The sequence below is a fragment of the Penaeus chinensis genome, chromosome 8 (genome assembly GCF_019202785.1).
Source record: "Penaeus chinensis breed Huanghai No. 1 chromosome 8, ASM1920278v2, whole genome shotgun sequence".
NCBI classification, from domain to species: Eukaryota; Metazoa; Arthropoda; class Malacostraca; order Decapoda; family Penaeidae; genus Penaeus; species Penaeus chinensis.
Window position 1 is genome coordinate 40,153,650 of NC_061826.1, and position 25,000 is coordinate 40,178,649.

The 25,000-nt window shown below is 38.2% G+C and overlaps 2 protein-coding genes across 9 annotated transcripts in view; one reads left to right on the forward strand and one right to left on the reverse strand.

Annotated features, from left to right (window-relative positions):
- Window positions 1-5,945, forward strand: part of LOC125028078 (lysophosphatidylserine lipase ABHD12-like) — a 10,237-nt gene extending 4,292 nt beyond the window's left edge. For all 4 annotated transcript variants that reach the window (XM_047617386.1, XM_047617388.1, XM_047617387.1 and 1 more), the window contains exons 5-10: window positions 57-265; window positions 443-575; window positions 699-816; window positions 1,048-1,209; window positions 1,359-1,480; window positions 3,115-5,945. In XM_047617386.1, coding sequence (XP_047473342.1) covers window positions 57-265; window positions 443-575; window positions 699-816; window positions 1,048-1,209; window positions 1,359-1,480; window positions 3,115-3,151 — 781 coding nt within the window. In that variant the 3' untranslated portion in view covers window positions 3,152-5,945. The remainder of the gene's footprint in view (window positions 1-56; window positions 266-442; window positions 576-698; window positions 817-1,047; window positions 1,210-1,358; window positions 1,481-3,114) is intronic.
- A 169-nt stretch (window positions 5,946-6,114) lies between these two features.
- LOC125028077 (epidermal growth factor receptor kinase substrate 8-like protein 2) overlaps window positions 6,115-25,000 on the reverse strand; it is an 80,912-nt gene continuing 62,026 nt past the window's right edge. For 3 of the 5 annotated variants that reach the window (XM_047617382.1, XM_047617380.1, XM_047617385.1), the window contains 15 exons: window positions 19,493-19,697; window positions 16,888-17,008; window positions 16,590-16,715; window positions 16,256-16,403; window positions 15,951-16,033; window positions 14,943-15,043; window positions 14,594-14,804; window positions 14,373-14,471; window positions 14,166-14,244; window positions 9,882-9,971; window positions 9,276-9,446; window positions 8,567-8,735; window positions 8,280-8,415; window positions 7,954-8,104; window positions 6,115-7,793 (listed from right to left, as the gene is read on the reverse strand). In XM_047617382.1, the coding sequence (XP_047473338.1) occupies window positions 7,666-7,793; window positions 7,954-8,104; window positions 8,280-8,415; window positions 8,567-8,735; window positions 9,276-9,446; window positions 9,882-9,971; window positions 14,166-14,244; window positions 14,373-14,471; window positions 14,594-14,804; window positions 14,943-15,043; window positions 15,951-16,033; window positions 16,256-16,403; window positions 16,590-16,715; window positions 16,888-17,008; window positions 19,493-19,697 (2,018 nt within the window). In that variant the 3' untranslated portion in view covers window positions 6,115-7,665. The remainder of the gene's footprint in view (window positions 7,794-7,953; window positions 8,105-8,279; window positions 8,416-8,566; window positions 8,736-9,275; window positions 9,447-9,881; window positions 9,972-14,165; window positions 14,245-14,372; window positions 14,472-14,593; window positions 14,805-14,942; window positions 15,044-15,950; window positions 16,034-16,255; window positions 16,404-16,589; window positions 16,716-16,887; window positions 17,009-19,492; window positions 19,698-25,000) is intronic. The other 2 variants (XM_047617381.1, XM_047617384.1) reach the window with 2 other exon arrangements.

Genomic DNA, 25,000 nt, shown 5'->3' on the forward strand with positions numbered 1-25,000 from the left:
AGTCAGCATGAGTATAGTTTTCAAAAGGAATTTTATCTTTCATGGAACATTTTCAGGCATATTTTACCACAGTCTTTAGTCTCCTCTGCTCCCAAGAAGGGAACCCCAGACTTCACACAGTGGTTTGAAAAAAGTCTGGGTGATAGCAGACCTGTTATCCTGTATCTCCATGGCAATGCTGGGACCCGGGCTATACCTCATCGTGTGGAACTCTATGATATACTAAGAAAGATGGATTACCATATTATTGCATTTGATTACAGAGGTGAGATTCAATTATCTTTTCTTGCAAAAATTAAAAATAGATGTCCATTTGTACCTACTTGATGATGCAACTACATAGCTTAATATTTTTGTCTTTAGGATTTTGTTTTTGTTCTTCACATTCTACAACACTGAAAAAAAAAAAAAAATTAAAGAACTTAAACTTCTTTTTAAACAGGGTATGCTGACTCCAGCTTAGTTCACGTCAGTGAGAATGGGGTTGTTCAAGATGCAAAGGCTGTATATAGGTACCTGAAGGAGAAAGTAGGGTCCTCACCTCTCTTTCTCTGGGGACACTCCCTAGGGACAGGGTAAGCAAACCCATTTCACCAACCGTTTGGTTTTCAATTATATTAGTGTTTTGGCTCCTGCTTCCAAATTCTTATATATCATTATGAATTTAGATAGAAATGATGTGTTTGAACTTTCCATAGGATCTCAACACATGCTCTAAGGGACCTGTGCTTAGATGGGGAACAACCATCGGGTCTTGTGCTTGAGTCACCTTTCAATAATATGAAAGAGGAAGTCAAGCTTTGTTTCCTGACAGCAGTAAGTTCATTATTAGTTTTATAGTGAATTTTCAAGTGTGACTTAGAATATTACAATATGTATGAAGCATGTCTATGATTTTTGTAAAATGTAGGATACCATGGTACTGGGTGCTGCATTGTTTTCAGTACTGGGTGATTATATTTGATGGATTAATCATTGTGATGTCAATCAGTATAATTTATTTATCATAAGCTGTAAACTTTTAAAGTGGATCATATTTTCTTTCAGATATTCCGCAGAATGCCAAAGTTTGAATGGCTTTTCTTGAGTCGTTTAGCTGAAGTTGGTGCAGCATTCCGGACAGATGAACACATTGCATATGTGAATGCACCAATATTGATACTACATGCTTTAAATGATTGCATGGTACCTTTCGAACTGGGTCAGAAGGTGAGTTTTTCAGTATCCTAATATTTAATTGCAGGACATGATAATGTACATGCAGTGTTAGTTAATTTAAGATTTACCAAGTAATTGTTATCATACAGAAGTAAGTTTCATTAACATTAGAGATCCTATAGTAGATTATACTTTTCCAGCTGTTTGAGACTGCCAAAAGGGTGCGACCACAGACTCTTCCACCTGTCAAGTTTGTAGAATTTGATGCCAAGTATGGTCATGACTACATTTGTCGAGCCCCTGACCTGCCACAGATGATTAGGTAAGAGGTGTAATGCCATCCAAATTTTATGTATTTCTTTTGTTTGTGAAAATGTTTTTTGGATAATAAATGGAAATGATGAAATGGCATGTTGCTTTCTTAGGGATCCATAAGAGAAAATGGAATGTCTGAGAAAAAGTTGCATGAACCATAGTAATCCACAGTTTAACAAGAACTATAATGCTGAAACATTTGACTGTAGTTACATAAAGCATAATTCCTGTGAACTTTTAAGTGAAACAGGATAGTAGTAATCCCAGTAACCTTTTTTTTTCTTTTTTTTTACTGGCAATGAGATGTATGTAGTATCATCTACAAAAGCTGGTAGTATATGGCATTTTCCTCCAGCCACACTCCTATTTCCCTATTGTTGTGAATGGAGCATGGGGTGAAATAGTAATATTGGTACTGAATCTTTGCCCAGCCAAGTCCCCTCAGCCTTTCTCTTCCCATTCTTGTATGATCTCATCTGTAAAATGACGCACCTCATGGTTTCTTATTCTTTTTCCACAAATAGGTTGATGTGTTATTGTGTTATATGCTAAAATAATGGGAGGGAATCAGTTAGGTCTGGTTAGAGGATGTGTCCAACCTCAGTGTTTACCACTGTTATTTTGTTTATGAATTATAACCATCCTGAGTTGCTAAAAAATAGAAATTAAGGGACACTTTCAAAAGATCATTTATGTAGGGGATTGTCTGGTCTACTAACCTATTGTGACTAGGGATGCCCACAGTGAGTTTATTTTATTAATTGTATTTTCATATAAATGACTTCCCTAAGTACCTGGTCACCAGTGAATCTATCACTGGTCCAGCCAATGCAACCTATTTACTCTTTTCATTGATTTTTGGAAATATTATTTTATTTTATATTTTTGTTATTATTGTTAGTAACACTGTAATACTTACATTGTCAGTAACAATAATAACACCATCCATATTATTAGCAGGGGGGGGGGGGGGGATCCCGAAAACTCAAGAAAGGGAAAATCTGGTGAGGTGCTAATTGACCACTCTTGATGGTTGAGCACTTGTGTAGATATAAATTGCAAAATCTACTGTCAGTTTTAATGTGAAGGTCTGTTAACTGTTTACACAGGGATGGTATGATATACAGGTCAAGTCCATACTGAGTCTAGTCTATTCTTTGTGTATACACATGGATGGCTTCTTAAGTACTTGGTCACTAAGGAGTCAATTACCAGTATTGTTTTTCACAAATGTTTCCCCTTCTCCTTTGGTAAGATTTTTTATTACTATCAATATTTTGATAACATTATAATAATTATAATATCAGTAATGACAAAAAGTATTGCAAAAAATCTGAAAATCAAGGAATGGGGAAATCCAATAAGGTCACTTCAGGTCTGCTAATTGACTTGTTTGTGGCTGAGCACTTATGGTGCCATCTTTGTTTAACAAAATTCATAGTGGACAGTACATGAATCTGCATACAAATGGTTAAATCAAAGGTTTTGGTTTTCTTGGTAATAACTCCTTAGTTTTTAAAATTTACATTCATATTTTGAACAAGAATGATGAGGTTGATCGAGATGTTTAAGGGCAAGAATATTTAATTTTTTTCTTAAGATTTAAAAAATGTTTGTAACTCCTGATTCTTTAATTTGCAGAGACTTCTTTAGAGATGCAGAAAAAGGGAAAATGTAGTGCTAATAAATGGCTGTTAGTTGTACTACTCTCTCAAGGTTGTATCCAGGCTGGTAAGATAATAACTACCAAAGATATACATTTTATGCATTACAAAATGCATTTAAAATCAGATGAATATCTATGTATTAGAATTGGTGCATGCGTGCGTGCGTGCATGTGTGTGTGTGTGATATGATATATTTTATATATAAATAAAAGATATATACTATATATAGTACCTAAGATGTGTAGTATATATATGATATATATAATATATATGATATATATGTGTGATACCCTTGCCAGAATTTTTTTTTTAAAACACATTTGACTTGGGATGAGACATTCCAATAGATTCTTGTAGCTTACACTGTGTGAATATAAGCAGTGTACATTGTTACATCATGATCTCATTCCAGAACATTTATATGTTATAATGGCATAATTATGCAACTTTTGAAATATATTTTTGGCTCTGAAGTCATTTGATATCTGTGCTGTATGAAAAGTCTTTTTTTTCTGTTCATAATGGAATCTTGCCATGTCATTACATTATGTGTATCAAAATTCATGTAACAGTAGGATTTATTTTTTTCTTTTTATTCCAAACTCCTTCACAGTTCTGATAGTATCTAAGCATACTGCACTAGCTTCAATCAAAAAATATATTATTCTGTTTGTATATATTAAATCTGTTATAAAAAAAAATGTATGGGCTGAAATAGGAAGAAACTGCAGAGATAGAGGGTCTAGGATTGAGGAAGAGGGGATGAGAGGTGGTCAGCTGTGTGTTGATTCCTCGTGGGAACAATCTGCATGTTAATATTACTTGTTTCCTTTAGGTGTTTTCCTCTTGTGTTCTTTGACTGATTAAATGTGCTACTCACCAAAATTCATATAGCAGTTGCGGATAGTGTGGCATTAAAAAGGGCAAAGAGTAGTGAGGTTAGACAGGGTGAGTATAAATGGGCTAAGGTAGGGATTAACAAGGGTGATTAGATCAAAGTGTTCAAAGTGTTGGATTTTGCAAGGTAAGGTAGGGATTAGCAAAAGGAGAAAAGGGGGTTGAAGGACAATTAGCTCAAAGTACAGTTCCAGGAGAAATGTCACAAGGGAGAAAATCCAGGGAAGGGGGTTGTGACAAAACAGAGTTACATGTGTATCCAGGAGCAAGCTGAAGGTATAACCAGGAAGGAAGAGCGGATGATGTCGATGAAGCAGGGTGAATGGGATATGTTGGGAGGGAGTGGGAGGAAGAAGAGTCAAGGAGTCTTCACACTGCACATAAGGACATGTATAAGCCAAGCCTACAAGATACAACTTTAGAGAATCACCACTCAAGTGTAATGCCTAGGTCTTGGCAACTACATTCAGTGGGTTAAACTAGAAGAGCCATAATGCACACAGTTAAGGATGAAATGTTGGGTTAGGATAATTTTAGACGATATAGGATTATTATTTTTTATTTTATTTTTACCACAAATGTTGCTCACTCCCTTGATAATGTATTTTTATTTTTTTATTTTATTTTTACCACAAATGTTGCTCACTCCCTTGATAATATATTTTTATTTTTGTGTTTGTTATGGATTGCATCAAAATGGGATTGTCAAGTTATGATGTTTATTCCTCTCTATTTAGAATTACATGCAGATACATCATTATTTTGAAGTGATTTCTTAACCAAATTTTTGCATATTCATGAAACCACCTTCAAGTTGGACCAAGTTTATTTTATTTTTACCACAAATGTTGCTCACTCCCTTGATAATATATTTTTATTTTTGTGTTTGTTATGGATTGCATCAAAATGGGATTGTCAAGTTATGATGTTTATTCCTCTCTATTTAGAATTACATGCAGATACATCATTATTTTGAAGTGATTTCTTAACCAAATTTTTGCATATTCATGAAACCACCTTCAAGTTGGACCAAGTCATCATTCTAAATGTAAATTTTTGAGTTATCACCACTTAAAAGTGCAAAACTTTAAATACAACTTATGTGAAAGCAAGTTCTGATGCTTGTGCTGGTTTCTTTGGGACCTCATATGCATGTTTGGTTTCTATCCATATAGATATGCCCAAAAAAAGTATGTACTCTATAGCAAGGTCAAGTCAACAAACAATTTTCAAGTAAGTCACAAAGATATGCAAAGTGCTGTTTCTTATATACTAAGATATGTATTCTGAAATGTGTTTGAGTCATGGAAAGGCTTTATATGCATAATAGTACAGTAGTAAATAATTTACTATATGCATAATAGTACATTATGGTACTGTAAGTTCACTAATTTATGTATTGTAAAGGTCATAATACTCACAAGGGTTATTTTTCTTATTGTTGTACTATGTATTTTTTTCCAAGATCATTTACTTTTAACTTATATATGTATCATGATTGAGATTGTAAATAGATAGTACTGATAATAATTTTAATAATGATAAAAATAATAGCAATAGTAATGGTATAAGTAATATAATATAATAATTTAATAGGTAATGTACAAAAATTAAGGATAGTGAGAACAAATAGGTGAAAGTTGTTATTAATATATTGAGCATTTGTATGAACTACATTTTTTTTTTTTTTAATGAAAAAAGCCGCAAGAAATGTTCTGCCTGTTTGTATTAATTTGCAATACAAGACCTTTAATTATTGAATATTTCCAATTGTCAAATTGTTAATGGTTGAATGCAAAATACCATCTTTCTTAAAAATGTTTATGGTTGCTTTAAGATTAAGAATAACTTTTCATAAATGTGATATGCTGCATTCCAGTTTTAATAGATAAAGATTATTAGATACTATTGTATCATTTTTTGTATACCTCTTGAACATTTCATTTCCTCTGTTTTACCTCTTACATTCCCACTATATTCATACACTGATATTGATTACAGAAAGGAAATACAAAACTTTTGCCAATACATTCAGTTATGATGATCTTCATATCTTATGAGGATAAAAAATACCAACTTAATAAATCACTCTTTAATATTATTTACAGCATCTGAGACACAGGAGTACTCAAAGACATCTTGGCACCAAAAAGCCCCATAGAAAAGACATTACAATACACAAACAAACTGCAAGCCTTTTTATTATATCCCTGGAGAAATTACAAGTCTTACATACATGATTATTGCTAAGAAATTCTAGTGGAATGTATAGGTCTCCTTCACCTCAAGTGTCTCTTTACAAAGAGGAATCGAAAGTAGAAACTAACATTGCATGTAGTTTTAAAAAGACATTATGGTAATTGCAGTAGTATGGGAATTCAAGGTGAGAGGAAAATTCCACTGAAATATCCCTTTTGGAACTAGGAAATATTGACTTTACTACTGTTTTTATTATTATTATTATTGTCAACAAAGACTGCCAAAATGATCTTATAGACAAAGATTATTCAGTCCTTCCTTATCCCTTACAGAACATTTTCAATGTTTCCATTACTAATATTCTAAATTCGTTGCATTCGCAGTAACTAGAAAGCGGAAAAAGGAAATACATCCTTGTAATCCACATCACAATGAAAATCCATTCTCATAAACTTAAAAATCAAATTCCTAATATATGGCATTGTTGAGTAAATATGTCCAGGAACAATTAGCTGTTGCCTAAAAAGACTATAAGCAATTTAGCTACAACCTTTAAGGTAATATGTACAACTTACTTTTTGGAACTGAATATGATAAATATAATGATTCTTGTTATAGCAAGTGAAAAAGTTATTTGTTTTCCTTACTATCTCCACTGAATATTATGATATAACCTTTACTTCAAACATTTTTATTTATGCTCCCATACTGATAGATATTAGCTGTACCATAACTACATCTACATAACCATAAATGCTATAGTTCCTGGAGAAAATACCAACGTTATATCTCTATCATATCTGAAGTATATATTATTTTATACTCTATTAGATTTATACAATTATGAACATATCAACAGGTAATTACAAAAAAAGTAAGAATATATCACATAAAAAATAACATACTGACCTCCATGCACGTTACAAATGTACTTAATGATACGGTTTTATTTTAAAAGAGTGATTGTTACATACCATCAAGGCTGTAAGAATTTTCCCAGCAAAAGCAAACAGTAGTTGCTACATACAAATTCTACAACACAAACAGTTCCTAACATCGTACAAAATGAAAATAACAATTTAACAGCTTTTCCTACATATTATCTTGAACATACCTAAGCCAATAAACTATCCTATATATGGCCATGGATATACACTATCTATAGTCTTAAATACTCTGGATGCTTAGAAATATATTACACAAATCATTCGGGGTTAAATATCCTCACTGGAATATATATATATATAATTATACATTCGATGGTTAATGAGACTATACATATATGATATGACTGTAAACCTAAAATTTCCAAATAGCTTTAGACTTCTTGGGCTATAAAAACTCACTGGTATGAGGACTGACTGATAATACAGACTCATTACATCAATTCTCTTTGCTTAAAATCTACAACCGATGTGAAGGAAGTTATTCACCGAGAAGCCTTGTCATCAAGGGCCTGATTTTGTATCTTCTTTCTTTGCTTTTTAATTTGTTCTTTAAGTGTACCAGCAAGTCCACCTGAGGCACCTGGGACCTCCATATCATCATCTTCTGATTCTGTAAAATGTCACAGATTTGATTTAAATGAAATAATACACATGTTTGTATTACTTTGTATGCACATTTATCATAATTATTATTCAAATGATTCATGGCAGCAGAGTATTAAACATCAAATACAGTAAATACATTTTCATTCATAAAACTAAAAACTCACCTGAATCAGTTTGATAACCAGTCTTATCATAGTCTCTTAGGAAGCTAAAGTCTTCTGTGATTGATTCTTTTGCATCAGTCTTGTCGGATTCAACTTTGTTCCTTCTCTGAGCCAGAATCTGCCGAAGTTCTGATGAACGTGCAGTCTTGTACTGAAAGGCAATAGTGGAATTTTTTAAAATCTTGACTTTTTAAAACATTGACAATATTTTCCATTCATCCTGACTTGCATAAATTCTAAAGCCATGTACACACATGGGCCAAAGTATTAAACAGATTCTGCAGGTACGAAAAAGTCAAAGAAAAGACAGGAAAATGATATCTTACCCCTGTTACATTCCGCTGTATAGTGATCTGAGAGTCTAACCGAATGCCCTCAGCCTTCCCACAGTGCAAAATAAGTTGGTCCCGGTCCAGTGCAAACAGTTTCTCTCCATCAACACCCTCAAACTGTTTCCGAATTCTGAGAAAATCAAAATGAATACACTACTATTTAGAGGATCTTTATTATTTACTATAGCTGACAAATAAAATTTTACAACATGCATATTAAGTGAACTTATGAAACATTAAGATACTAGTAAAAATCATTTGTCATGATGCAGATAACATACCTTTTGGAAAAGCCCTTCATCTCAAGCCACTTTTGCACTTCTAGTGGGGTTGAACTTTGGTATATGTAAACATCGGGTGTCTTCTGAATATCTAGATGTGGCCTCTGCCGGCGGAATGACTCCAGCACCAGCTTCAGTTCCTCATTCATCATGTCCACATTAGATTTCGCTGTAAGTAATTCTGTCATCAGTCTCCATTGTGTGATGTCATTAGTATTTTATCAGTTTCATTAGCAATCTAATAGAATTAATGTAATTAACAATAATATGCTTTGCTTTTTTAGATCTATGATGCAAAATTTAGAACAAATGAATTATATGAAGAAAAAGAAAGAGATAATTTACTTATATAACTACAACTTTTACATCACAGCTAAAGCATACAAAAAAATAATAAATAAATAAATAAATAGATAAATACACAAAGTTTGCAACAACAGTTAATAAGAGCCTTTCATAACTATATGAAATTTTTGCATTATGTATCATACAATTTCATCTATGAGCAGTTATGACATTTATATATCTGTATGTTCAACAATAATGTAATTAACAGAAATCAACAACAAAGCAACAAGGACAAAAATAAATAAAAATCCACTGTCAATGGCAAACACAAGTAATACATACAAAGAACTTGTTTCACAGACTTCTAAAAAAAGTAGAGTTGAGAGAACAGATTCAAGAAACACCATGAGGCAGCACTTACTCGTAGCATACATCTGGTTTGCATTATTGGGTCTAGGCTTAGGAGTTCTCTTAGCCACTGAGTTACTTGGGGTAAAGTCTGGGGGTGGAGGGGGAGGGGGAGCAGGGATTGTACTGTTCTTCTTACGTGAACCTGCAGCATCTTCGTCGCTCGATTCATTGGAGCCGTACCCTGTAGGAGAGGTATATTTTAATTTTTTTTCTCATATCTTTTTCTTTAGTTGTGAGACTTAAAAAAGCAGCATCTTTGGACGATGATTTATGATTTTATGGTCAAAATTCCTTTAGCAAAATAAGATTATAATTAAAAAAACATAATAGTATATGAGAACTGAAGGATAATTCCAAAGAGAAAGGACAGGAAGCAGATAAATACCAACATTAAGCAGACATATAAAAGAAATTAAAAACTAAGGCATATGCAAGCAGAAATCAACAGGGAGTGAATCCAACTACAGTGTAGATACATCACTACACTGTGACTTCACCTACAATAACACTATAACAGGAAATTCCACATGAGAATTTTACCATGAACTTTAAAATGTAATTGGATACACAAGGAGCTGAGTACTCCTGAAACATAAGTATAAAGGATTACACTCACCTGGTGTGGGTCTTTTGTGGAACTCCTCACTTGAATCTGAGTCAAAATCTGCAGGGACTTTCGGTTGTTTGGAGGAGTTACGAAAGCCTACTTTGAGAAAGGGTTGAACAGCTGGTTTACTGATATACCATTTCCTTGTATAATGATTAACAAGCTGCCTAGAAGACTGCCATACTTCCATTACTATGTGTAATTCTAAACAACTTTGACTCATGATTTTCAGAACTAATCAAATGCACCTCTGTAATTTTCCATAATCCCCATTATTCATATATGAAAATAAGGTTCTTGACCTGTGACACTATAATGTTGATAAATTATGCATGATGGCTATATCTTGTATTTAAATCTAGGATTAAAAAATGAGATCCCTAAACCAGTCAACTGACTAAGTAATAAAATATTCAATTTATAAATATATTCCCATGCCTTTTGGTGCTATCATTTAGCCCACTACAAACTTGCAATCTTTGGAATGCTAAGTGTCACGTGCCCCAACATTCTCTTTACATTCTCTTCTGTTCCCTCTCACATGATTCTTACAAACCTTAAAATTACCTTATACAATCAGAAAAGAGGATTTATACGGTAAGCAATAATTTAACAGTGCTATACCCATATACCTTTGCTGGCAGTGTGCAAGTAAGGTGAGGATTCTAACCCACTGAATACAAATTATGCTACTACAATAAGTTTATTCCACTGTAAATGACTACAGAAGTTTCAGTGTTGTAAGGGTGCAGGAAATTGTAGTACATTTGCAAAGAATGTTCTACTCTTCACTAGCCTGATAAAACTAGCTTCTCTTTGTACCCGCAGTTCAAAATATATACAGTCCCCAATATGCTCATCTATATTATTCTCTCACAGTTACACTTAAATTTTCACACACAAACACACCCACACACGTGTCCCCCAGCAAATAAAAAGACACTCACACTGACACACACGTACACTTAAATGCTCACATGCACAGTCACTCTAGCACCTGCATTCACACACTGTACAAAATAAAGTTACGAGAGTTCCATTTCTTCAAATGTAATCTATACCCAGACCATACTAAGAAAAAACTATCTAAAATGATAAGGGGTCTTTTGATTGAATGCTATCCATAATATCTTTCTAACAAATATAAGATGGGTAACTTATTCCATTCATTTCAGTTTTAAAAACTGTAACTTGGCAAGAACTTACAGAAGAGAGGATTTAACCCACTAACAATAACACATGAAGAAATTACTTACCAAAGAGATATGAGGCACTGCAGGAACTGGGTCTTGCTGTAACAAATGATCCACCCCACACCCTCCCACCCATCAACAGGAAACAAAAGGAAAAACTGAACTGCCCGGAAGGCATTTGTGCATGGGTGCAAAGTATGTTTTGGGCTCTGTTGACAATATGGCACAGGTACTTAAGGAAAATTACAAAATACAAAATAAAGTACATATTTTCTCATTGGTTTATTCATCTTTATCTCGATATTACATTTTATATAATGTAAGATTCATTTGCCACAACCATCTACCATTTTACTGAAAAATAAGAATTCTTATGTTACAAATGTACACGAAATTCTTTACAAATGTCAGGAATCTGATTTCACAGTAAATCTTGTCAACTGATATTTTTGGTTTTCATACAGTAAAGGAGGAAAAATAGTAATAAAAGTTAAAATAAAAACTTAAGACATACAACCAATCTGATTGCGTGCATCCTAAGCACATAGTATGGTTTGCTCTTCAATAAAAAAGGAAATTGTATGAGATGAATGTCTTGTATTGTCACTGTCTCTTAAATTTAGCATGCTTCTGTCAGTTTTTATCTTATCTTCTCTATCTTATTCTCTTTTCTTAGCCCAACACTATTAAGATGACAGTATGTCCAAGGAGACCCGTCAAAATTTGGTCATGAGTCAGTATGGAGTTGTTGTCCCCATTATTGAAAACAGAAGGCAGTGGTGTCTATTTCATACGTAATGAGTTAGTCAGTTGAAGCCATGAAAGATGATATGACGGCATGATATGAGCCCTGGGCATGAACTCCACATGAGTCTTGGTCGTATTTAAGACCCAGAATGAGCCAAACCCAGAGCTAAACTCAGCCTATCTCATCATCACAGGAGTCAACAGAGCCGTCCACTAAAACCCTCCACCATGCATGCAATTAATGTCTTGTCCCAACCAGGTTACCTACAGCTTCAGGATTATGGCATCCCAAACTCTTGTGATAAAAAAAAAACAGATAAAGCAGCTTATATTTACAAACCTATTCATATACTTTTACAGAACTGCTCTACAGTTCAACACTAAAAATAATAATAATGATAAAAAAAATTGTAGAATGCCACAAATGAGCTCTCCAAAATGAATGGGAACCCACATTCTTCTGAAACCCTGACTGAAGCGTACATTACCTGGTGTCTAGTAGTCCACTCACCACTGGATGATGTAAGGCTCTAAAGTACAGAGCAAGGCTAGATTTCATAAGCTGTACAGTTAAAACCAGTCTTTGATTATCTTGTTCAGTTGCTAAACTTTATTACTACTGTGTATGTAATGTAAAGCCTACAAAAGCTAGTCTTGTCATGCTATAGCAAAACTACGAAAAAAAAAGAAATTAAAAGTTAAATACCAGAAAGAAACCTCAAGCAGAGAGAGTCTATAGTGCCGCAAGATGGGCCGGTACATAACAGTCTCACACAAGTCATAATTTTCTTGTTTCCAAAAGTTGGATACTTTCTTCAGCATCAGAGTATCAGAAAAAACACATTATGATTCATTATCCTCTTACTTAGCAAGGAAAGAGAAGTAGGGGATGAGGCTATATTCTACATATTTCTGAGACAGCTGTTAAAGGTAAGAAAATGTATGCCAATGACTCGTGACTTTCAAAGAAATTTTCTGATACTATACTGTCAGAAATGTCAAACTTACACAAGTCCACATGAGTAACATTATCAACCCACATATATCCTACAGCACTATAGTAACAGCAGACTTAAATACAGAATATTTATGTGAGCAGTGGCAGTCAGGCATTGGTGAGCAAATAAGGGCTTTGCTGAACTTGGATAATGAACACAAAATTAGGTTATATATTAACTAAAACACTAAAGCATGGAATGTCTGCTTCACTACATACAATCATTCATTATTTAGTGAAGCTTTTTAAAATATACTAATGAATTCTGTACACTCAGATTAAACAGCTATGGTGGTAATGTTAGTCTGGAGGGTCCACAGGCTAATGTACAAATTAGAAAATATAAATTCATATATATGATGATAGAATATAGCAGATAACAAATATACCACAGAAGACACAGTCTATACACAACTCATACTGTGTTGTGGCATAACTCAAGCAATAACAAACAATAAATCTATTTTCAACTAAGTTATTTACCTTGTACATTCCTTAAGGGGAAATATTTCATTCACTCAAGCTAAACTTTAACTGTTACATTTCTGACTATAAGTAAAATGAATATAATGTTTAACTGTGCTCTCAATTACACTGATAGAACAAAGGTACATATAGACTTGTGAATGATTTAACTAGCAAAAGTGTTCCCTTCACATGGAATAGTTTTCTTTGCGACAATGGATAAAAATATTACCAGTATATATATTTTTACAATCATTACCAGCTAAATCATACACTCCATAAGGTGAATACTAAATAACTGTAAGAAATAAAAAAAATCTATCCTCTCTTGTAAAATTGGATGAACATTAATAGCTATGCACATCAATAATAATTTAGTGTTCACCATTATAACATTTATGAGGAAAATATTACAAACAGAAAAGATTTCTAAAATATATAGCCTACGTACTTAAGCGTGTATAATCAATTAAGACGGTGCACAGTGGAGACACACGTACACATATACACCCACATGGAGACATTCACAATGCTCCCCCTTTCAGAGCTACCTACTGCTGGTTCACGATCTCCTGCAGTACCTTAAGGCCTTAAAAATCTAGCATGACATGTGTTGTAGCACCTTCAGCTATCATTAGGAAGATCTCTTTACTCTACACACAACACTCTATACCAATTTTCACTCTACACTTGCAGATATCGAACATGCTCTGATTCAGAATTGATTGTCAAATTATCCCTGCATTATTTCACTCATCAGTCTTCCTATAATTCCTATCACCCTATTGCAACCACCACAAGTGGAGGATTGGAACATCTTAAAAGAGGTCGTGAACCACCAGTAACAGCACTACAGGTATCAGGCTGGGAACTAGAAATACCGAAATTCACCTTTCTTGCCCTGTCGCTCCTTCCAGACGGGTGGTGGGGCATTCCGTTGAGCACCAGCACGGTAATCTTCCTTACCATCCTGTTGGTTGATTAATTATTATTTTTTCTTCTAATCTATTTCCTCCTACCCAAAACCAAGGAACAGAAGACAAAATAATGTATAGCAAGTAATCAACTAAAATGGTTTCAAATAATAATTCTCCTTACCTGGTCAGCGGCATATGGGGTCACTATTGTGTGTGGGACATGAGCAACTTGTCCCCGTGCATTTACTGCCTTCCACCACTTGCGACTGTCATCCAGCACCTTGTAAAAACAAAAAACAAAAGAAACATAGTTAAGATACTAAAAGCTTTCTATATATCCATCAAACTTAACAAAAGTGCCTACATTCTCAGTTATAAACAACTACTCCTAACAGTTCTTACCTCCAAATATTCGCCACGAACAACTGTGAGCTCTTTGTCGTTATTGGCGGTGCGTGGGTATGTCACCTGTACAATTTTAGCCCCGCGTGACTTGAGGTCATTGAGCCACTGCCGCTGATGCTTTTCAAAAGTAGGCTGATCCATGGAGTCTTGGGAAATGTCACTTCTCTCTGCTTGAGGATATTCTGAAGGAGGCGTCATTGACCGTGGCCTAAAAGATTAAATAACATGTTAGATTTCAACCTTGAATTCTAAATAAAAACATAGCATTAGAACCACATATTGAGTAAGCTATACATATACATATATATGCATATATATATATACTAGCAGTTTCTTTGGCACCCACCTCTCATCACGTCCATAGTAACGACCTGGTGGTGGGGGTGATGCTTCCCGTCGGTCAGAATCATAGAAGTCACTGCCGTACTCCTCACTTCGCAGACGACCCTATTACATTTATATGCAAAATTTACTCTCAAGAACCCAACTTGAAGTATATATAATCAGTTATCAAAATAAGTCCTTATAATGACTAAATGTAACATTATCTTCCAGTTCTGACACTTTCCTCCCTAACCCTAAAACTGTAGTTATACCTTAGACACAATTATATACTCTGAACAAACAATCTTTTAGTATGTGTGTTGCACTGTGATACATACAGTAATATATAGTACAATACTATAAATACAAAAGAAAAAAAAATTACATGTTCTTCTGTGGTCCATACTTCATCCTTTTTTACCCTCTAAAATAATAGTGACAAGTTGCATACAAAACCAAAAAAGTGTATAGGTTTCAGTCAAAACAGTTAACATCACCTTAGAAATTACAAAATACAAACAGCTAAAGAAGAGCTGATAACTATATCTAGGTCAAAGAGCTTTATTTTCAAAATTACTAATGGTAGTCCTTCCTTGTTAACTACTAAATAATCATTATGATAACCCAATAATGATAATCAAAAATACTACCACTAATAAATAAATATATAAATCAATCTAATAATATACAAATATTGCTTCTCTATCAAGATAATTGTCTGCATAATGGTTGCAAATTCGCTCAAAATATTAACTCGACATAAGACCAAGATATAAGTCACGGCTAATAAGACCATGATATAGACTTACACCTGATTCCTTGTCCTTGCATGCAAACCACAGAAATACAGACAATGCAGTATTTTACACAAAATTTAGGAAATATTTCTACATTGTTCATGGAATCCAAAAATATCCCTCCACAGTATGCAAGAAAATAAAAAAAAATAACATCATGAAAAGAAAAAAAAATTAATCACATTAACTAATTTTAAAGAAAGAGCAATAAACTACCCCGAAGACAATCATACCTCTCTGGTCCTTTTGCCATCTGAAGCCACCTCTGAGTGCCGCTCGCTCTCCGAGAGTTCAGGTGCCCAGCCACTTGAAAATACTGAGAGAAAACAAATCAATCAAATGTGATCTTCTCTTTCATGTACAGATAAAGAGTAGTATTTTCCTATCATTATTCATATAAAGTACAAAATTAGTTACAGACAAAACAAGTACATAGGAATTTTATTCTTCTGAAATAATAGGTACTTATTGTAAAGAAGGAAAAAAAATTATTACTTTCTGTCCTTAATAAGGAACTAAGTTTATATAAACAGCTCACCTGGCTGATAAGGTGGAACATTGTACTTCCACATGCTTCGAGGGACACACCAAGCCTCTCCCAGGTTCTGCCATAATTCTGTCTCTCGTGATGTGAGGCAGTTGGTGAGGAGGTCAATAGCATCAGCGGTCAACAGGGGAGAGAGGACCTGAACATTAAATGTAGATTTGATTATAATGAATTGCCTCTTTTCACCCTTTTACATAAAAGTAGATATCTAGTTATTCCTAAAAATACAAAATGGAGTTTTCATATCTACCAATATTACATTTCATCAATATTTTCCATTTGTAACAAGTCTTTAACAATTCTTGCAGTTTAGCAACATCATTACCTTAGCAGGCAGGTTTGGCCCATAGTTTGAGTCGCGTGAAGCATCAACAATAAGTGCCAGTGGAGTAAACAGGAAATGTACAAGTTCTGGGGCATTTGGGTCGTGAATGTGGGACTTCAGCTTTGCCTGTGGAGAGACCAAGTTAATGCCATTCAGGAACAAAAAAACTGTATCATATATTCTCATCTGCTATTCATTACTGACACATGCACCTACCTAGCCTTAACTAGAAAGATGAAACATATGAAAAAAAGTATCAATATCAAAATATATGGATATCCTAAGATAACAAACTCACCAGTAAGTTAAATGACAGCTTGAATTTTTGGAAGATATCAACAAACTCCCTCTCTGGTGGAGGCTTGGCACGCATTGACAGCAGGCCATCACCAATGTCTTTCTTCTTGGACTTTCGGGACCTGGAATGGAATAATCCCGTTATTTGTCTGACCAAAGGTGCATGATGCAACATCTGAAGAAAGATAGATAGAGTCAAAGCAATTCAGGTGCCTTTCAAAAATGACAGTAGTCTCAATGAGACCAAATTTCAAACAATAATACAAAAAATTATATGTTGCAATGATGAGAAACCGTCTAGATCACCACAACAAATACAATCACCTGATCCCCAGCCCATGGGGGCCCATAAAATTTAATTAGATAAGGAGACAGTGAACAGAAGATGAAGAAATAAGCCCAATTTCAATATGCACAAATATAACACAAAATTTTAAAAGAAAATTAATTTCCAAGGATATAACCATTTTCTGTGAGTGTTCACTGTGGTGAAGAATCCTTTAATTCAATCCAGGATCCAAATGCTGGCCCAGATTAACATTAAAATCTAAACTGATTTCTGGCCTTAAATAACCCATCCATATAGACTCATCAATAACTCTCCCTAATTTTTTTCATAATCCTGCTGAAAGACCAATGAACACAAGCAAAACACCAACCTCCTTGCAGAGATAAATAACAATTAATACATATATAAACAGCAGTCACTGGACTTTCATCCCACAATTAACCACATCTCGATACATTATCAAGAGTGCCCCCCCCCCCTCTCCTGCCACCTGGTCTGCAAATCTTCAGCTAGGAATGTTGAGCAAGATAAGAGCCCTGGTAAGTCAAGATAAGAGCCCTGGTAAGTCAAGATAAGAGCCCTGGTAAGTCACAGATTATTTACATAGTGAATAGATTCATGCATCTCGCACTATGATACTTCATTGTTTGCTAGGCCTTTATCTTGCCAGAACATATGAGGGTGAAGAACCAGATAGGGGTGGCACATTAATTATTAAAGAAATTTATTGTTTTAAAACTTTTTTTTATGTTTATCCCATATTCTTTTGTTGTAGCTTCCTACCCTCGATATCTATTGGTGTGAATTTTGACCAGCCCTGAATAAAAATCCTAAATATGGACAGAGCACATCATAAGTAATAAATGGGTATGTTTCATTTTATTAAGTATGCCCAAATGCATCCTATAAAAATCCACTTCTTTCTACCTTTCCGCTTGTCTTTCCTCTTCCCTCTCCCACGCCACCTCCCATCCATAGATCTTGTTCCTGCCCACTTTCTGGCCCTCCTCCCACCTGCACAACTTCCCTCCTCCCACCAGCCCACCTTCTCTCCTCCCTCCTCCCTCCTCCCACCTTCCCTCCTCCCTCCTCCCTCCTCCCACCTGCCCACCTTCCCTCCTCCCACCTTCCCTCCTCCCACCTTCCCTCCCTCCTCCCTCCTCCCACCTTCCCTCCTTCCCTCCTCCCTCCTTCCCTCCTTCCCTCCTCCCTCCTTCCCTCCTCCCTCCTTCCCTCCTCCCTCCTCCCTCCTTCCCTCCTCCCTCCTCCCACCTGCCCATCTTCCCTTCTCCCTCCTCCCACCTTCCCTTCTCCCTCCTCCCACCTTCCCTTCTTCCTCCTCCCACCTTCCCTCCTCTCTCCTCCCTCCTCCCTCCTTCCCTCCTTCCCTCCTCCCTCCTTCCCTCCTTCCCTCCTCCCTCCTCCCACCTTCCCTCCTCTCTCCTCCCTCCTCTCTCCTCCCTCCTCTCTCCTCCCTCCTCTCTCCTCCCTCCTCTCTCCTCCCTCCTCTCTCCTCCCTCCTCTCTCCTCCCTCCTCTCTCCTCCCTCCTCTCTCCTCCCTCCTCTCTCCTCCCTCCTCTCTCCTCCCTCCTCTCTCCTCCCTCCTCTCTCCTCCCTCCTCTCTCCTCCCTCCTCTCTCCTCCCTCCTCTCTCCTCCCTCCTCTCTCCTCCCTCCTCTCTCCTCCCTCCTCTCTCCTCCCTCCTCCCTCCTCTCTCCTCCCTCCTCTCTCCTCCCTCCTCTCTCCTCCCTCCTCTCTCCTCCCTCCTCCCTCCTCCCTCCTCCCCTCCTCCCTCCTCCCACCTGCCCATCTTTCCTTCTCCCTCCTCCCTCCTCCCTCCTCCCACCTTCCCTCCTCCCACCTTCCCTCCTCCCTCCTCCCACCTTCCCTCCTCCCACCTTCCCTCCTCCCTCCTCCCACCTTCCCTCCTCCCTCCTCCCTCCTGCCCACCTTCCCTCCTCCCTCCTCCCTCCTCCCACCTGCCCACCTTCCCTCCTCCCTCTTCCCTTGTCCCACTAGCCCACCTTCCCTCCCCCCTCCTCCCATCTGCCCACCTTCCCTCCCCCCTCCTCCCATCTGCCCACCTTCCCTCCCCCCTCCTCCCATCTGCCCACCTTCCCTCCCCCCTCCTCCCACCTGGCCACCATCCCTCCTCCCACCAGCACACCTTCCCCCCTCCCTCCCCCCCTCCTCCCACCAGCCCGTCTTCCCTCCTCCCTCCCCCCTCCTCCCACCTGCCCACCTTCCCTCCTCCCACCAGCCCACCAGCCCACCTTCCCTCCCCCTCCTCCCACCTGCCCACCTTCCCTCCTCCCTACCTCCTCCGGCGCTCGAGCTCCCTCGTGGCGGCGGCGGTGTGCTGCAGCCGGGCGATGAAGCGCTCGATGTCGTCGAAGCAGGAGTTGAGGATGGCCACGTCCCGCTCGTACTTCTCGCTGCTGGTGCTCGAGACGTCGTCATTGTGGCTGACGCTCGACCTCTCGGACCGAGGACCACGGGCCTCGCCGCGCACTTCGCTGTCCGCTGCGGGAGGAGAGAGAGAGAGAGGAAAGGGTTAGTGGGTGCGGCGCTGCCTTCGTATTGTAGAGGAATGGTGGGATGAACCAGGAAGAAGTTGAAGCGGTGGTCGAGCCAGGTGGGAAAATAACCACTGGGTAGAGGAAAACATGATGAACACAAAAGAATTAGAAAACAGGGTATGCACATGGCATTAAAAGGTTGTAAATGACGAAACATTAAAAAGTAAGACACTATTTAGGGGGAAAAAATAATGCACTAAACATAAATATACAGAACTAACGGCCATTACCTGACATGGCAATGAAACACACTGAACCAATATCACTTGTTTACCAGAGGGGGCTACCCCATTCTCTACATTTTAATTGTCACGACACATCACTTCATCTCCTTACCGCTTTCTTCCCATGCCTCCCCACGATCACCCACGTATTTCCCACGTGTGTGTACCCCCTCCCCCCCACGCCCACTCCCTCCCCGACCCACCCACCCCCACCACTGGCGCAAGAGGAACCCCACTATTTTATTTTCTCATGGTCATCAGCGGGCAAGAGAAACCCACAACAACTGAACCGAGACTCGACAACACCGTGCCCTCCTAACCTATCTCGTTACCATTGTTATTATTTACTTATGTATTTATCTATCTATTTTTACTTTTTTTTTTTCTTTTTTCTTTTTTGACCTGGTCTCTTCATGCATAATCATCAATGGCCCCTGGAGATGTCGCAGGATTTGTTCTTCCTTGCTGTCTTTCTTTTATTATGTGGTTTCTTTACATCCCCGTTTCTGCGTACTCGCAACGTGGAACAATTCTCGAAAATATTAATACTATTTCTTAAATGGAAAATGCGGCGGCTCACGATATCACACACATATGTGTATGCAGGAGTCGAAACCTTAAATAACAAATGAGAGGAAAACTTATTATAAATTCTTCAATAGCCTTACCATTCTGATCTAGGCTCCTAAATATATATACAAAGATGAGAAAAAAACACATTATAAATAATTACGAAATTAGAAAAATGAATAAATAGAATAAAAAAATAAATAAAATACGAAATTAATAAAAAAAATCTCATTATAAATTCTTTGACAGCCTTTCCATTTTGATATCGGCTCCATACCCTTCCTAAATTTATCCAGACACTTTGGTACTATCATTCAGAAACTTTGTCTACAGGTAGTTGGGGGACAGACGACAATAATACGAAATTGATCAGAAAATATACATTGATATACAACAAAATACTTCACACTCAGCATTACATTTCTTGTCTCCTTAACATTAACACCAACTACAGTACAGTAACAAAATGTACTTCCTCGTCTGTACATTTAGCAACAGGTGACCTTACACCCTTCCATTCCCTTCCATCCTCTATAAGAAAGAGTCCTCCTTAAATGATAAAAGTAAAACTATATATTTTTTTTTACATAGTACCTTCCCTGAGAAAACTTCCCCTTTAAATGTTAAAAGTAAACCAAATCATACGAAAAAAAATCCCTTTAACTGTTAAAAGTAAACTATGTTATCTTTTACACGGTATCTTCCCAATGAAAATATCCCCTTTCAGTGTTAAAAGTAAACCAAATCACCCTCTACATACTCTTCTCCTTATCTTAAAGTCCCCCTCAAGTGTTAAAAGCAAATCAAGTTACCAGTCTCCCTCCCTCGGAAAAAGTCCCCCTCACAAAGAGTGAAAAGTGAACTAAATTTCCTTTTAACACGGACAGTAAAAAAGACAATCAACGGTTCTACATCACCCGTCTCCACAAAGAGTGAAAAGTGAACTAAATTTCCTTTTAACACGGACAGTACAAAAGACAATCAACGGTTCTACATCACCCGTCTCCCTTCCATCCAACCCACTTTTATACAAACGCATACACATCCCTCTCTTTCTTTCTCTCTTCATTTGTAAAGGAGACTTTCACGTACACGAGCTATTGACGGCTACACCTCGCTAGGCCTGTTCTCATGGCTTCTGTGAATGCCCGCTGGATCTTAAAAAAAAAAAAAAAATAGATTCTACTTTCTACTGAACATCTACTTTCTCGCAGCCACTTGTCTTCACTAATTGGAACCTTCCTCTTTCATTGAAGGCAATCCTACGCTCTGTTTACTAGATAATGCCAGCGTTTAATAAGAAAGTTAGGCTTTTATCCGCGCAGAGGTGTTAGGTAATGCCACCAACGTTTAATAAGAAAGTTGCTGGTAAATGCTATCTACAAAATACTACCACAACAAAACTGAACTCAGCGTTACTTTTGAGCATGATTTGGATCCAGTGCTGAATACCTATAAAGAAAATAAACACAGCTGACCTACATTCCATACACACTCAAACAGCTAACCTGCTCTTTACGAACAACTCCTTAATTATCGAAGCAAGTACACCTTCATATTTCAGTTCATATCTTTTTCTTCTATAAATTAACTGTACACTGGGATTAACAGAACATGCATTACATTCCCCAAAGGCTACACGTCCCTCCTTCGGGCATGTTGCCGAGAAGAAAATTGACATTTTGCACAAACGCGCGCCTGACAGTTACCTCGAGGACAGCAAGGCAAACTTGGTCTTGTTACTGTTACTTGGAATCTGAAGAAAAAAGGGAGGCAGGCTTCTCTAAAAATATCCCTTACTCTCTCTCTCTCTTACACTCGCTTGCTCTTTCTCTCTCCCTCTCCCTCTCTCTTGCTCGTTCTCTCTTCATCTCCCTTTCTCTTACACTCTCCCCCTCCCTCTTTCTTGCTCTTTCTTTCTTCATCTCCCTCTCTCGTACTCTGTCCCCCTCCCTCTCCTTTTTTCCCTCTCCCTCTCCTCCTCTCTCCCTCTCCCTCTCCGTCCTTACCTCGCATCATCTCCGTCCTCATCATGCGTTGGTAGGCGAGGCGCGCCCGCTCCACCGCCCGCGATCCCTCCATAGCGGTGGCAGCGCCCGGGACGCCCGTGTGTACCATTCCGACTTCTCTCCTCCTCCTCCTCCTCCTCCTTTATTCTAATCTTCCACCTCCTTTTTTCTCCTCTTACTTCTTTTTTTCCCCTCTTTTCTTCTCTTCTTTTTTTTTTCTCTTTACTCCTCTTCCTCCTCCTCTCTTTTCTCCTCTTCCACCTTTTTTTCTCTCTCCTTTCTCCTCTTTCTCTTCCTCTGTTCTTCTTCTCTTTCTATCCGGTAACTACTCTGAGCACGCTATTTTCTTTCCCCCTTTTGTTTTCTTTCAGTCCACTGTTTCTTTTTGTTACGTTTGGTGTCTCTTATAACACCATAGTTACATTTTCATGCTCTTTTTTATTCCACGTCAAGTTCTCGTTCCAAAAATATTTCCTGTAACACCAATTTATTTGTTCTCAAATTGTTTTCGGTGATTTTGCTTTCACGTTCACCGCCAGAATTTGATAATGGCACAAAATAACCACACCATTTAACTCAATTTAACGCCAAATATATCGTCCAGTCCTCCTCCTCCTCCCCCCCCCTTCCCCCTCCCCACACGCGCGCTTCACGTAGAGCGGCCTCTCAACGCCCCAATTCCGCCCTCCGGTGTGTCATACCCGACCTCGCCTAGTAGTTGACCTTGCAATCTAGGGCAAAATCACTCGCGCATTTCCTTCCTCACGTGAAGCTCTGTTAGTGTGTGTGTGTGTGGGGGGGGGGGGGGGGGTGAGGGAGGGGGGTGCGTGTGTGTGTGGGGGGGGGGGGGTGCGTGTGTGTGTGGGGGGGGGGGTGCGTATGTGTGTGTGGGGGGGTGAGGGAGGGTGTGTGTGTGTGTGTGTGTGTGTGTGTGTGTGTGTGTGTGTGTGTGTGTGTGTGTTTGTGTGTGTGTACGCTCGCACTTACGTGCGTATAAGGTTATCCGTAATGGTATACAAGTGATGTGTGTGTTTAGTGAGGAAAATAATAATCCACATACATATGTGTTTTGGGGTTATGCCTCATGGTATATATGCGACGTGTATGTTTAGTGTGGGGAGGAAATAATAAGCGGAGCATCTCACTGATATAAAACAAATGTGAGAATCAACCTTCATGATATCTAAAAAAAAAAAAAAACAATTATCGGCAATCAACAAGAAGCCGCCACTCCTTTTAAATTCCCCGAATGAAAACCGACAACTTGTTTAAGAAAACTACAAAGCACACACACAATAAAAAAGAAACTTGTTACGCTCACACACACGACACAGGTACAAAACACACACACACACACACACACACACACACACACACACACACACACACACACACACACACACACACACACACACACACGCACGCTCATACGCACGCACACACGCACGGAAATACTGATATCACCAACTCTTTAAGAAAACTACAAAGCACACACAGACACACACAATATCTAAACAAAAAAAAAATCTCGTTTACGCTCACACACACGATTCCGCCGTGTGAACTTTCCCTGATCAACTTTGAACTTTAAAGGTCCACTGAGGTACTTTCCGGGAGGTGGTCGGTTGGTGGTGATGGAGGGGGAGGGGAAGGAAGGGGGGGGGGAGGCGTAACGCAAGGTGGAAAGTAAAAGCTAAAGCTGATGATCGTAGGAATAGCTGAATTTCACGATTATTAAATTACTCCTGCTTCTGAAGTTGTTAAATGCAAAAACAGGGGAGAAGAAATATAACAGAAAAGAAAATCGTAACAGAGATATCTAAGCTGATAATGGTGTTTTGGTGAACGACTGAGGCGGTAACAGGTAAAGAGGGAGACAATATACTCGTTCCGCACACCTGACACTCCCTCCCCCCTCCCCCCTCGGTCCCTTAGGCCTCAGGCACACAAGTACGTGAATACGGACAGAAGCAGGCACGCTGAAAGACACAAACACACACACACATACACAGACAGACACACACACACACACACACACACACACACACACACACACACACACACACACACACACACACACACACACACACACACACACACACACACACACACACACACACACACACACACACACACACACACACACACACACACACACACACACACACACACACACACACACACACACACACACACACACACAAACTCATACGCACATACACACGCACACACACACACACACACAAACTCATACGCACATACACACGCACACACGACGCGCACGTGGCTTGTGCACTATTCCTGCAAATCATAAATGCGTTTTTGCTGCTCTAAATGACATTTGGCTCGCAGAATCGTACGTCTGTCTGTCTGTCTATTACCTGCCTGTCGTCTGTGTCTGTATCAGACACTCTGTCTTACAATTACAATACGCTTACACACAC